This window comes from Gopherus flavomarginatus, chromosome 4 (genome assembly GCF_025201925.1).
Source record: "Gopherus flavomarginatus isolate rGopFla2 chromosome 4, rGopFla2.mat.asm, whole genome shotgun sequence".
Lineage (NCBI taxonomy): Eukaryota > Metazoa > Chordata > Testudines > Testudinidae > Gopherus > Gopherus flavomarginatus.
Window position 1 is genome coordinate 12,851,730 of NC_066620.1, and position 13,773 is coordinate 12,865,502.

The 13,773-nt window shown below is 38.6% G+C and overlaps 1 protein-coding gene across 3 annotated transcripts in view; it reads right to left on the minus strand.

Annotated features, from left to right (window-relative positions):
- Positions 1 to 13,773, minus strand: part of ESF1 (ESF1 nucleolar pre-rRNA processing protein homolog) — a 61,137-nt gene that overhangs the window by 25,784 nt on the left and 21,580 nt on the right. For all 3 annotated transcript variants that reach the window (XM_050952049.1, XM_050952050.1, XM_050952048.1), the window contains one exon: positions 7,618 to 7,779. In XM_050952049.1, coding sequence (XP_050808006.1) covers positions 7,618 to 7,779 — 162 coding nt within the window. The remainder of the gene's footprint in view (positions 1 to 7,617; positions 7,780 to 13,773) is intronic.

Sequence of the window (13,773 nt, forward strand, 5' to 3'; positions counted from 1 at the left end):
CATATTCAAATTATGACAACTCATCAGAAACCAAAACTGAAACTAGCTAAATACATTATCCTCTTATTTATTTAGGATTATCAAATTACCCGAAGTACTTCTTAATATTTAGCTTCTATATGAACTGAAAGATCAAAGGACATGAGTAATCTACCATCCCCTCCCTCTACATCCCTGGGGAGCTGTAATTATCAGACCATTAACTTAGATCTTCATCTCTCCAATGTCCTTTTGTCGGGTGTGTACTCTAGGAGAAATACCCAAGTTCGCATTTCCTGACCTGTCAACAATTGGAAGAGGTTCGATATCAGGCTAAATGTTTTGTTGAAGGAAATTTCCTCTTCCCTTTCATAGCAAATTACAAGCTTCACAATGCTCCCAGGAAAGCATGCACCGCAGAAGTGTAATCTACTTGTTCAAAACCTTTCTACTCATGAAAGGCTTAAAAAGATTAAGCAATTAGACAGTTGCAAGTATGACAAATCCTTCATAAAAACAAGTGCATAAACTTCTGAACTTTAAAAGAAACATTTAATTAAACACACATTCCTCAGCTATGAGCTATATATGTTCTACCTTTTGCCATGGGTTGCTTTTAGACTAAACTGAATACTGTCGTCTCCAGAGTTTTGCCCAAACGAATGACTAGATTGTATACACATTACACACAAAAACACCTGTTAAAAGAACATTTAAAAGTTGCAACATCAAGCACTCTAAAGTTAAGAAATGCCAGAAAACTGAGGTTGCAATCTTAATTCAGCCCCTCTGTGTGTATGATTTATGATATACTCTTTAAATTACATGAGCACATACTATTTTCATCTGCTCTGAGGATGAATGAGGATTGTGTGATGAAGGAGACTTATCTTACTGCAGAAGTAACGGGACTAATGAGAAGTAACAAACAGTGACCATCATCCAACCAAACACAGAAGCAGGGTAATAAAATAGTGAACAAGTACTTAGACAGTCACTACAACTCAAAGAAATAGAGAGGTTATTATAAGTCAAAAAAAATAAGACCACTGAAAAGCCCTGTCAAACCAGAATATTTTTATAGATACACAAATATACTTGTTTTCAACAATACACATCTTCCTGAAATGCATTGAGAATAGACTTCTCTGTTCCCCAAAAATTGTATCCAAAAGGTAAGAGCAACTAAATTTTGTAATGCTTAGAAAAAACATGCATGGTCAGCTAGTGACTTCACACATTCTCTCTGAAGAGGGTTGATTATAGATAGAAAAGCATGCTGCATCTCCAGCAGAATGAGGCTCAATCTCAAAGGAGGTTACCAGATTGCTGATCATTTGATCCACCTGGCAAAGCAGGACTTGGAGAATAATATAGCCCTTACCTGAGACTGCCAAATACCATAAGAAAAGCATTAAACTTCCTTCCCAGTTTAGAAACGAATGTCCAGACCATATTCCGAGAATAAAAAATTATTTCTAAGTAGTCAGAAAGCTTATGACTATAGAAGGAAAAATAAATTATCTTCTTTAGGTATCACTATTATAATCTGGACAGAGTCAAGAGCTGATCTGCAGACCACCTCACCTTTGTAATTGAAAATAGGGATCTGTAAATGAACCACAGTATTGTTTTGTCACTTAACCGTCCCAAAATGAAAGCCATGAAAAAAAGAACAAAATGGGAGGGAGGGGGAGGAGGAATCTTCATTATCTGTTTGAAAGTAAAGCTCTACGCTGCCAAACAAATGAGCAGTGACCAACCACTAAAAAGTGGTGAGAAACAGTGGGATGCAACTGAAGTGTGCAGTAGAAAAGGCCTGAGAACATAGCATTTGAGCACTGGGACCAAATCCAAATAAGCTACTTCTCAGACTGTAAAAAGTAGGGCTGGTCAGAATTTATTTTTTTTTAAATGTCCAAATTAGTTTTTTCTAAATATGAAGAAAAGCCAGGGTAACTTCCACAGATTTTTTTTTTTTTTTTAAAGGGGATGTGTGAAGATACTTTTTACTGGGGACTTCACTGAGGAATTAGGGGTCTGCAAAGATGGAGGGATTGGCTCGTGGGGATCTCCACTGAGAAGGCTGTGAACAAGATGTTTGCAAATTATTGAAAACAGAATGTGCAAATTCCCTATATCTTCAATCAGGTTTTAAAACAACACTTAAGGGAGATTATGATATGCTGGATGTACTTCAATCTTATTTAAATTTTGCTATAATGAGGGACAATAATAAAGGTATTTTTCTAGTTTGGGCTATTAGACCTGAAGTTGGAGTAGAGGAAAAAGGAAAACATTTCTCCATTCTAGGGAATCCAAACCAACAAATTCATTTCAAGTAGCGAGATAAAGGAAGAATCTTGATATATGCCTTGTCAATGTGAAACCCTTGTTGCAAGTAGCTGAAAGGAATGTCTGATAGAAATATTCTGACAAGAATACAGAAAAGCATCAGTAAACACCTTGGAGGGCTTTTCCATACCTAAAGGAAGAGTAGACCAAACTGAGAAAGTCTTATGTAAAACAGGATCCATCCTCCAGAGACTCCTCAGAGGAGACTGCCTAATAGCATGACTGATATCAGGTTGTTTTTGTTTTGTTTAGTCGAAGCTCTAAAGATAAAAAATACTTAATGTTTTCCCAGAGACCTTGGGGGTTATTCTGCAACACTAGGTAGATTTAATCTCACTTCTCAAAAGACAAAGTATTAAGGGATGGGACCATTATTAGTATCTAAAGATATTCAGTATAAAGAACTGCAGAGCTCTAGTTCGCCGGATGTAGTGCATACTTTTGTGCACGGCATGAGGCAGGAATATCTCATTCAAAGAACACATTAACCAAAAATACAGAATGAGCCATAATACACCCCCTTCAAAGATCATATGGAACGAAAAACACTCTCTCACTCCATATAATCCTTCCAACAACACATGGCTGGGGTTCTCTGCAGTTTAGGAGCTTACACTTACAAGTTTTCATCCTAAATAAAAGTAACGTTTAAAGTTTCGTTTTAACTCCTGTTTAATATTCACATTTTCACTCTTCCCAAAGGATGACTATTTCAAATTAAATGACAAATGTGAAGCTGGGAAGTATTTGAAAATGATATTAAGAAAATGCTTTGGTCTGCCACATGTATAAAGTCTAAAGCACAGAAACCTTCTATGGGAGTGTGTAAAACTTTGAGGGCTGGTGAACTCTGCCTAAGTAATTATTGCTTGAATCCAATATGACTGTAGGAAAACAGATGAACAGACACTTGAATACAATCACTCATTTTGTGCCTAAAAGAAACAGTGCTAAAAAAATTGGAACCAAATCTAATTGATTTGTTCTGGTACTAGATTTATGTTTAAATGATTATGATTCAAAGATAACTGAATCATTCACAAAATATGCTTGCTACAACTATGTGTGAAAAGTTGTGCCAAAGCTTAAATTTTAAAATTAATTCAAATCTCAGACTTTCCATTTAAAGTCTTCCTACATTAGTCTCTTATAATTTTCTTTTTATTTTAAACATCTGGTTATTAAGATGCTTTTACAAAAAGCATCCTACAGTACAATAACAGATCTTAGATAACAGCAAGGTTTGGCAATAGAAATATAGGAACAAAACTAATTCTGAACCTAGTCAGAAAATCTTAAAAGTAACATGGTGACTGAAAACTGTCATAGTTCCATTGTTGGAGCTATGAAAACATTTTTCCATATGCATAGAGCATGCATCATCCCCACCGCTTCTACATGCAAAAACACCGTTCAGAGACCATACCTCAAAAATGATGGAGCATTCTCCATCCTACAAGGCAGGACTTCCTCTGTAATTGCTCCTCTGGCACCTGTGGGCTACTATGGTACCAGGCACTAGAACTCAGAGCAGACAGATAGTATCTCCTATACGCTCAGTAGCTCCACTTGTGGTGCCCAGGCAACATGAAGGAGGAAACAGACTAATGCAACAGGACAATAAGGAGAAGGAGAACAGGAACAAAAGCCTGGAAGCAGATGGATAGGAGCAGAGGGGGTCAGAGCTAAAAGGCAGATGGATAGGAAAAGAGGACACTGGGGCAAAAGTGTTTATAACCACTAGCTATGCTCCCTTTCAGGATTTAAAATTAAAAAAAGAATTCCAAAGTCTCAACAGTCCACTTTTATCAGCAAATAGCTTTGAACCCCAGGGGCCAAGTAAGTGTCTCATCCCTTCTAGTGGTCCACAGACAAAACAGAAGTTTACTACTGCTATCGGTTACTTCATTAGCTCAAGGAGCAGAGAAACTGTGCTGTGTTTCTAAAGATCCCAACTCTGTTGATGACCCAAGTGGGTGTTATAATGGGTTTTTTGGGATTTTTTTTAAAGTTAATTGCATCAAAAAATCTGTATTAAAACATTCAAGATTGTAAAGTCAAGTGCTCAAAGTGATAAAATGCCAGTGTAATCATAATTTGACCCTCTTGTGCATCATTCAGTGCACAGGATGGATAGTGCTCAGGGTATAAATCAGGGTTATATAGTGAACAAGACTGTTGTCCGTAGGATCCCTGCTTCATTTGTTGCAGAAGTTGGAAAATGCTCAGTGAATGAAGCAAGTGACTGCAGGAAGGAAAAAAAGATCCCCATATGGTTAAAGCAGTTGAATGCCCCTTGGAGAACTGGATTTTATCCCTGTAGAGCCAGGCAAGTCACGTAAACCAATATTGCTGCAGCTAACCACTAACTGTATTCCTCATTTTCTGGGTGCCCAATCTGAGACACCTGGAGTCAGATCTGCACAAGTGCTGAGTGCTCACAACGGCAACTGAAGTCTACAGGACCTGGATGTTGAACGTAAAGGGCTATCGAAATTAAATACTCTGAAAAAATCAGGTCCTAGGCATCTCAGATTGGGCTCCCAAAATCAGCAGACATAATTTTGGCTTTAAACTTCAGGATAATACCACTTTGCCTCACAGTGGTGTTATGAAAATAAATTCAATGCTTGCAAAGCACTCCCACTCTTGCAACAGAACAACAGGAAAGCCCATGAGGAATTCAATATTTTATTTAGTGCAGGGTTTAGATGGTGTGTGTTAAATAAGGCTTGTGGGAGCAGACTAAATGAGGATCAAACAAAATACTGCATATCCACCTATTCACTGAGCATCACTCATCTTGTGCACTGAATGAGGCAAGATAGTATGTAATTATGTACTTTAAGACTACCATAATACACATCAAGAAAGGCCAGACCAAAGGTTAATCTTGTATAATACATGGCTCAGAGCCCCGTAACTGTGCCTTGCAAAGGATCCTTCTTACTCTTCCTGCCCTACCAATTTTCCACAGACAGCTTCAGCCTCTTCGCCTCAAAGTAACTAGAGAGCTCTCCCCTTTGGTGTCAGTCTCATTAATTCTCCTATCCTTATAGGCACTCTTTTTCACTCACAAAACAGCTTTCCCTAGTGCTCCAGTGAAGGGTTAACTGAAAAGTCATAGTTATAAAGTCACCATATTAATGTATTTGGATTTTTGTAATTATCAGAAATAACTCATGTGTTATTTACAAGATAATTTTCTATATGGAACTGCAGATATTACAACCTATGTATCACAGCTCAGTTATCTGTTAAGGATTTTAGTATTCTATGTGTATGCATAGAGATGTTTCAAAAATACAATTTTAAAAACAAAATGGGTAGCTTTAGCTACTTAAAAAAATGCCTTGTATATATTCTACAGATAGAACACATTCATAACAGCAACAAGCAGTTTCCATTGTGGTTTCTAACATTCCTGGATCTGAAGGTCGTAACAACATAAAATCTTTGTGAAAATGATGTAATAGTTACCGATGCATAAAAATGTTAAGCTCATTTGGATGCTTGATGCCCCAATGAATTAAAAGCCATTCATGATGTAGCAGCTACATGTATTCACATACTGACACTCTGTGGCTAGTGGAATTATAACATGATAATTCAGATGGGCCATTAAGCCCTTCATCTTAACTATAGGTAGTGATGTACATTATTAAAGGTAAACATAGGGAGAATTTATGTCAGAGTAATTGAAATTATATCAAACAAGGAAAATTCATGGACATTTTCTGTAGCTACCAACTTATACTTTCAAAAGAAGACATTTACTTGTGCATTTATTATTTTATACTTCAGAAACTTCTCTCAGGCAATGAATTCAGATTATGGGCTAAAAAGCAATATAACAGAGGTTGCACTTATTAAGCAGAAGTGATTCCAGAGTGTATTCAGACTCACATCTGAATCTCTGAGTTGAAAAATAAATTTTGCTATTTATTATTTCTGCTTGTACTCCTATATACTAATACAACTATGGAAGAGGGAGATGGATTCTACTCCGACTCACACATTGTCAACAGAATTATTAAGTTACTATTAGTGAGTCAGGTCCTACCTTCAATTATATTCAGTGGGACTGCACGAGTGTAAGCAGAACAGAAACCGGCCTGCAAAGTCTAGTACTGGTGATGATACACAAGGCAGAAAACATAACTTGGTTTTTTAAATGTTATGTTGAGTTTTGCAGGGCTGCCTTATAGTAACATTGTCTTTTTACCTGCAAAATGAGAAAATCTTAGCGTTTTACAAGATAACTTCGGTGTCTCCTCCATTTCAGGTTCCTGAAATCCCTATACTATCCTTCTAGTTGCTTAAGGAAATTCAAGGTTTCCTTACCTTCCATAAATTCACAATTTCTGCCTTATTTAAAATTTGTCTCTCTACACCACTCAGATTAGGGTGGGAGGTATAATTTTAAGAGACTTACATGATGATAGAAAAGCCAGGTTATTTTTAAGGGGGATTAAAGGCAGGTTCATAGTACACTCACTCAGTCTGCGACATTACTATAGGTTTTTTTCTTTCTGCATTGAAGCAGAAATTTTAATTTAGTTGAACTACATTATAAAATTCATTTATCAAGCACTGATAGCCTCACCTGTGCCAGGACTACTTCCTACATTCCAAACCTCTGATCGACTTTTTAAACAGTTTCATTTTCTCCTTAAAACTACTAACTGTCAAAATATTTCTTATCACCCTCAAAATTATATTGGTTTGAGATGCAGGCCATAAATAGTTATATTCTACCCTGGACCAGTGACTCTTGAGGTTTAATATTTTATTATCCAAATTGGCTAAAAGTTGCTACTAAACGTTAATAAAATAATGGATATTCTGGGGCGGGGGGGAAATCAGCATTATAGCAAACAAGATTTTTTTATTCCTGCCAAATTTTAGAATATGGAAAAAGATACCAAATTTTTTATTTTCATATGTGTGAAAAAGTTATGATTCTAAGGTATACAAAAACTACTTGAGAAAAATCTACAAGAATGAAACAGCAAACACGTAAGAAAAACTGGCAAGAGGCACAAACTAGACAAACACTACAGCTGAGGAATTGTGCTCAATCATTGTTTACTTCCATTTTCCTCACTATAACCCATCTGGATTTTTAATGCTAAGAAATAACAGAAAGCTGTTCATAGTTTTGAGCGCTACAAATCCCACGCTTCATGCTATATATACCTCAATAAATGAGCCAGTAAAAATACTGCAAACTTTTCCAAGAGAGAAAAAAAAAGAAACCGTTGAAGTGCCAGCTAAATTTACCTGGAACCCATTTAATCTCCATTTCTATATCATTTTCTTCTCGTTTCTTTTCTTTTTCTTGGATACTCTGCAAGAGTTCTCTGTATCTGGCAATTTGTTCTTCATCATCCTTCTGGCTTTTCTTGGGTTTGTCATCTTCTGTTTCATGGGCTACATCACCACCTTAAAAAAAAGACAAACACAAAAGCTATTGTGGAAAATCGCAGGATATTATGAATGAATATTTGAAGGCAACACAGATAAAATAAGCAAATGATTTCAGGTAGAACAGTCTGGACAATCCTTCTCATCGCTATGAATCGATTCCTTGCTTTAAAAGTTCATATAAGAAAAACTGAGAGGATATGGGAAAACTGGATGGCAGAAGAAACTAATGAGAGAGTGCAGAGTTCTTCACTCCTACTATAGGTCACTAGTTTCTGAAACCATCACAACATATTACTAACTATAAAAATCAATACTTAGTAGTGGTAAAGCACTTTGAAAATGAAAAATGCAGTATAAATGTTAACTAAACAATCACCACAATATTCCCGTGAGGCAGATAAATACTAATGCCTATTTTCTTAACTTCTGTTTGTCTCCTCAATTTTAAATGACATACCCTGAGCTACAGAAGGGAGCCAGAACTGGAAGTCAGGAGTACCTAGCGTATAGCTCTTTGCTCAATTCACTACATCAGTGACTTCAAGACACTGACAGGTCAGGAAGCCAAAAGCAATGTCCCTATTTTGCCTGACGTGTGCATATACAAATAAATATGCAAGAATAGGAAACAAATATATACGTTCTAGAACTTCACAGGTTTGAAGTGAGCCTTTCCCTATATACAACATATAGCAGATCAAATGCATTACTGGGTGATTTGTCACACTTCACTTGTCACCCTCCTCCACGCCACACATTTTGGGACTCTGTGGTGCCATTATTACTTAGCCAGGATGTGGCATTGTGTGCTCAGAGTCTCTTCTTGAAATTTTACATGGCATTGGCTACTGATTTTTAGCAGCAAGCTTTCCTCTTTCTCTCAGTTTGCAGGCTCTAGCCATCTGAATGCTGAAATGTATTGTGCAGGAAGTGTTAGTTGTGATTGCTGAATGGGCATAAGTACTGTAATGGTATTGTGGGGGATTATTTTGTACACAGAGTGTACCAACAGAGTTACAATTTGATTTATGATTTTTAGAAAACCTTGTGACATTTTAGACATCCACGTCACTTGTAAAATGCTGCAGTTACTTCAATAATAATATATGGAGATATACCTCACAGAACTGGAAGGGACCCCAACAGGTCATTGAGTCCAGCCCCCTGCCTTCACTAGCAGGACCAAGCACTGATTTTGCCCCAGACCCCTAAATGGCCCCCTCAAGGATTGAACTCAACCCTGGGTTTAGCAGGCCAATGCTCAAACCACTGAGCTATCCCTCCCCCTTTTTAAGCATCATTTCCCTGCAGAGGCAAGTTTGATGGGTAGGATGGTCAGTATTTGCAGATCAGCATCACTGTTGCTTGCTATTCAAGTGGAAGGGTTAACACACAAGATACAGTAGCTCTTTACTTTAAGGCTAGAGATCGTGAAACTGATGCTGTTGCTTGCTCTACTCTTCTACTGTTCACCCCAAGAAGTGTTGTTCCCCAGGTTGGGAAGACTGCAGATAAAGCAGACCTTTAACTTGGCTGCTGTTTTCCACTTTGTCTAGCAGCAGCTGGAAACTAATCTCTGAGAACCCTGCTAATGGTAAAGGTACATTCTCTCTGGAAAGGGGCCAGGAGAGAGGTGTCTGCTTGGGAAGCAAGGGAAATTCTTGTGTGCATGCCTGGAGCCCTGAATTCAGGGGGGAAGGCAAATTCTTACTTGGGGGCAGGGAGGATGGACAGCTCTATTGCGTTGAAAGAGAGTGTCCTCATGGTCAAAGAGGCTGTCCTTAAATTTTACATTGGTTACTGATTTTCAGCACTAGGTCTATTTCTGAGAGAATCATTCAAGAGTCAATTCTCTTCCAGTACTTGGTTCAGCTGAGGAAGGCAGACTTTCGTATTCAAACCAATGTCAAAATCTGAATTCTGAGTGTTTTGGTTTTGTTGATTTTTCAAAGAATGTTACTTAAGAAGGTAAAATTAAACGGTCATGGTAATGGAAGAGACCTTCCACTTTCAAATGGCAAAGAATTGTGTTTTCTTTGCTCAGTGAACAGTTCCTAAAACAGTCAATGTTCAACATCACTTTCAAACAATCTGTAAGAATCTTAGCTTAGAGAACAACAAAAAACATTTAACAAAAGCTGTTGGGAGGCCAGAATCAGCTGAATGTGTGTGTGAAGTCTGTTCATAGTTCAAACAGTCTTGCTGCTAGTTTTCAAGTGTCATGCTGTACTGCACAGCATGATAAACCACTTTCTGATTGTGATTAAGGAGACAATGTTTTTCTGTGCCAATAGTTTGTTCAAAGATTTTAGACCAAAAGTGAAATAAAGAATTGCCTTGCACAGAAAGATAATTAAAGACAAAGTTCTAACATATGAATGAAAAGTAAGCAAGAAATTGAAAACTGGACTAAAAAATTGTAGATATATTCTGATTTTTTGTACTATTGGCCATTATTGTGTGGAACTGATTCATCTGTTGATATAGGCAGGAATGTCAAAGAAAGATATTTCCAGAGCAGTGATTCAAGTTGTGAATTCTATCATTTTAAGAGCTCTTAACTAAGCAAGTGAAACATTTAGAAGTAGAGAGTCTCAACATGCAGGATTGCTGATTTATAGCAGTGTCAGATGATTAAATTAAGGCCATATTCTTGAAATCATGGAATGTTTGGAAGAAGTCAGTTTATTCTTAGATCAAAAGGGACAAGATTATCCTCAGCTGGCAATAGCAGAGTGACTCGATGCTTTTTGCTGGCCTCACTCTACATGCCCATGAGCCAAATATAAAACTTCAAGATTCAGAACGACAGCAAACATCACGTTTGAAACCAAAACTTGTTAAAAGAAGCTGGAAACATTCAAGACTTGGATGACAGAAAGCTAAAATGCTTCCCTTTGTTGAGAAAACATCTGGAAAATTCAGCAACTTTCATGGATATCCTGGGCAACATCATAGAAATTTACCAATCAAATACAATTGAGAAGTCACTGGAAACTTATGCAGGATGGTTTAAGTTCTGACAGATAGACGTTACAATTCAGACCGCCACACAAAGTGTTAAGGACTCTACTACACAGATCCCGAGTGGCTAGACTGAGAGACAGCTCACTGCATTCCAGTAGAATGCTATCTGAAAAACAAGGTTTGTTGACTTCAATTCTCAGCTGGCAAATACTGAGCATGGGAAGGACTGAAGAAGAACATCCTAAAAACAGTTTTTGTGAGCTTGGAAAACACTGCCAGATTCTTTTTTTCCCCTATGAAAAACTAACTGTAGCTTTGCTGATGACCCATTCGGTTCAACTGTACTTGTGTTAACTATCTTCAACAATTAACTGACAACTCTGACATCAGAACATGACTATCAGATTATATAGGTAGAACATGCACAACACTGTAAAGAAAATACAAGCCTTTAATGAATAGCTGACTGCCAAAATGCAACAGCAGGAATCCTGTGACCACTAGCTCTTCTCCTCTGGCATGTCATGTGTTGAAAATACTACCTTTGCAGTTTCTTGGCATGTAATGCACAAAGTGTTTGCCATCACAGCACTAGACCTCACGTCCCATCCCTCACAGATACCTGATTGGTGTCCAAAGAGAAATAATTTAATTAGGGCCCTATGAAATCTGCCTTAACAAGAATGCAGACAATCAAAATATTAATGCGAAATCTTGTTCTCCTCGCCGCACTAGGGCCGCAGCGGCAGGCCGGCAGGATGGGCTGCATGAAACTAGTGCAGCCCCACTTAAGAGTCAAGCTGCTGTGGAGTTGTGCTGCAGAGTCTGCTCTGCCCTCCTGCACAGAGTCGGGGGTGGGAGGGGTGAGGGTGGGCTGATGTCAGAATCTCCCCCTTCCCCCATTGGTGTACCTGCTCTCCACTGAAGGACACCTGCCTGTGCACCAGCCTCTGGCTCAGCAGTGGTTGCTACTGACTGAACAAGTGTTCAGGCTCGTGAATGCTCTGCTTAAAGAGACAACATGCTGCCACAACACACACACTCCCCTGTGACACTCTGTATCTCAAAGTAGCACTGTGGAACCTCCATATTCACCCTGTCATCATGATTATGATGTTTTGTACAAAGTATGCCTTCAGAGGTATCATTTTAAAAGTCTTGATCTATTGAACATTAATATCCTGCTGAATTGGATGTACTAGGTTTGTATGTGAAGTTATAAAGTATTGCTTTCTGTGTTACTGAAACATGTTGGGAGAAGCCCACAGCCAGCCAGTCAGCTGCAACAAAGGAGGGCCAGATAGGCGTTAATGGCCCATTAAGAAAAGAATCCACTATCCCAGAGATTTTTCAGAGAGGGCATGTACACCATTGAGGCAGATTAACCCATAACACAGCAAGGATCTTTCTAGCAGCTGGCCTCTCTCCCTCCCTGCCCACACCATCTCAACAGCTGGAAGACTGTCTGGAGACAAAGACTTGGAACCAGAGAGATTGGTCCAATGCTGGAAAGGATCCAGTCTGTGTATTGAGGAACTGTAAGCTGTCTAACATCTGTTAGTGTTAGAAACTGTTTGATTCAAATCTTGCTTAGTCTGTTAAAGTCAGAATTTAAACTGTGCATTTATTTTTCTTTCTTAGGTACCCCCAACTTAGATCTCTATGCCTGCTATTTATAATCATTTAAAATTTATCAGTCTGTAGTTAACAAATCTGTTTTATATTTTATCTAAAACAGTGTGTTTTTGGTTGAAGTGCTTGGGGAATCTCAGTTCAGGTTAACAAGAGCTATCACACGTCCACTACCCTTTTGTCAGAGCGGTGAACTAAGAAATGAGCTTACACCAGTCAGGCTTCTGACCAGTGCAAGTCAGTAAGGTTCTGGGGTGCAGTCCTGTCCTCCCCAGCCAGAGCCAGGAGTCTCCTTTGCTGGGGCGCTCCCAGCAGCATGGGGAAGATTGGACACAACTCCACAAGTCGCCTACAACTCCAGGAACCTCTGGGGCTGCTGCCCAGTCCCAGAGAGTGTCCTTAAGAAGAGGGAGGCATCCGGAGGTGGGTCTGGTCTCCTCCAGTCTTCCCCCAGAGCAGCTATGCAGGAGATTGACAAGTCCTGTCCCTGCCCTGCCCAGCAGGAGCTAAGACCCCTCTTTGCTGAGGCACTCCTAGGAACAAGAGGGCATCAGATTTCACAGGGAAGGGCTTAATTCACGGTCCGTGATGTGTTTCATGTGAAATTGGTAGGGCCCTAAAAATAACATAAAAGGTCACATCTGGTCATTCTTCTGCATGAAACTCTATTGAAACGAAACTCCTCCTGAATTCAGTGACCATTTTGAACAACAAGAGATGGACACATATTTCCCCAAAGTAAGTCTCCTTGGTTCGTAACTTAAAATACCTTTAATTCAGAAAGAAAAAAAGTAGGGAACAAGAGAACCAATTTTAGATTATCAGATATAAGGAACTAAGGCAAGCCTTACCAGAAGAGGCTCAGGCCCAAATATATAGCATACCTTTTCAAAAAAGCCTTTGTTAAAAAGGGTTTATAAACCACCAAAATACAAGCTCCTAAATACAAGTGCTCACATCCCTCCTTACAATGGAACAGTGAAAAACATTTTTGTTATGGACTGGCTCCACCTAGTCTTGTACCGCATTTAGATTAAAAGCCAATAAATGCCTAGTAGTTTAGTCTATAGATTTCTGTCTGAACTTACAGGAGTTAGTAGTGAACCTTATATTTAGGCTAACACTTTTCATTTACAAAGATTCCTGCAAACTTTTTTTTTTTTTGGTTGCAAAACTCTGATGCCTTTATTGTTTGCAGCAAACCTCTGTAATTTCACAGGGAAACTCAGGTTAGAAAAGTGCCATTCCTTTGTCTGATGTAATTTCATTTAGGTTCAGCTGATTTATAAACTGGTAAAGTCATTCATTCCCATCACTTCCTTTGCCTCTGAAAGATGTTGGCAGCATGCCAAAATAACTGAACATGAACATTCCAAAGAGGTGAACCCACACTACTACTGTCAAAGCAGC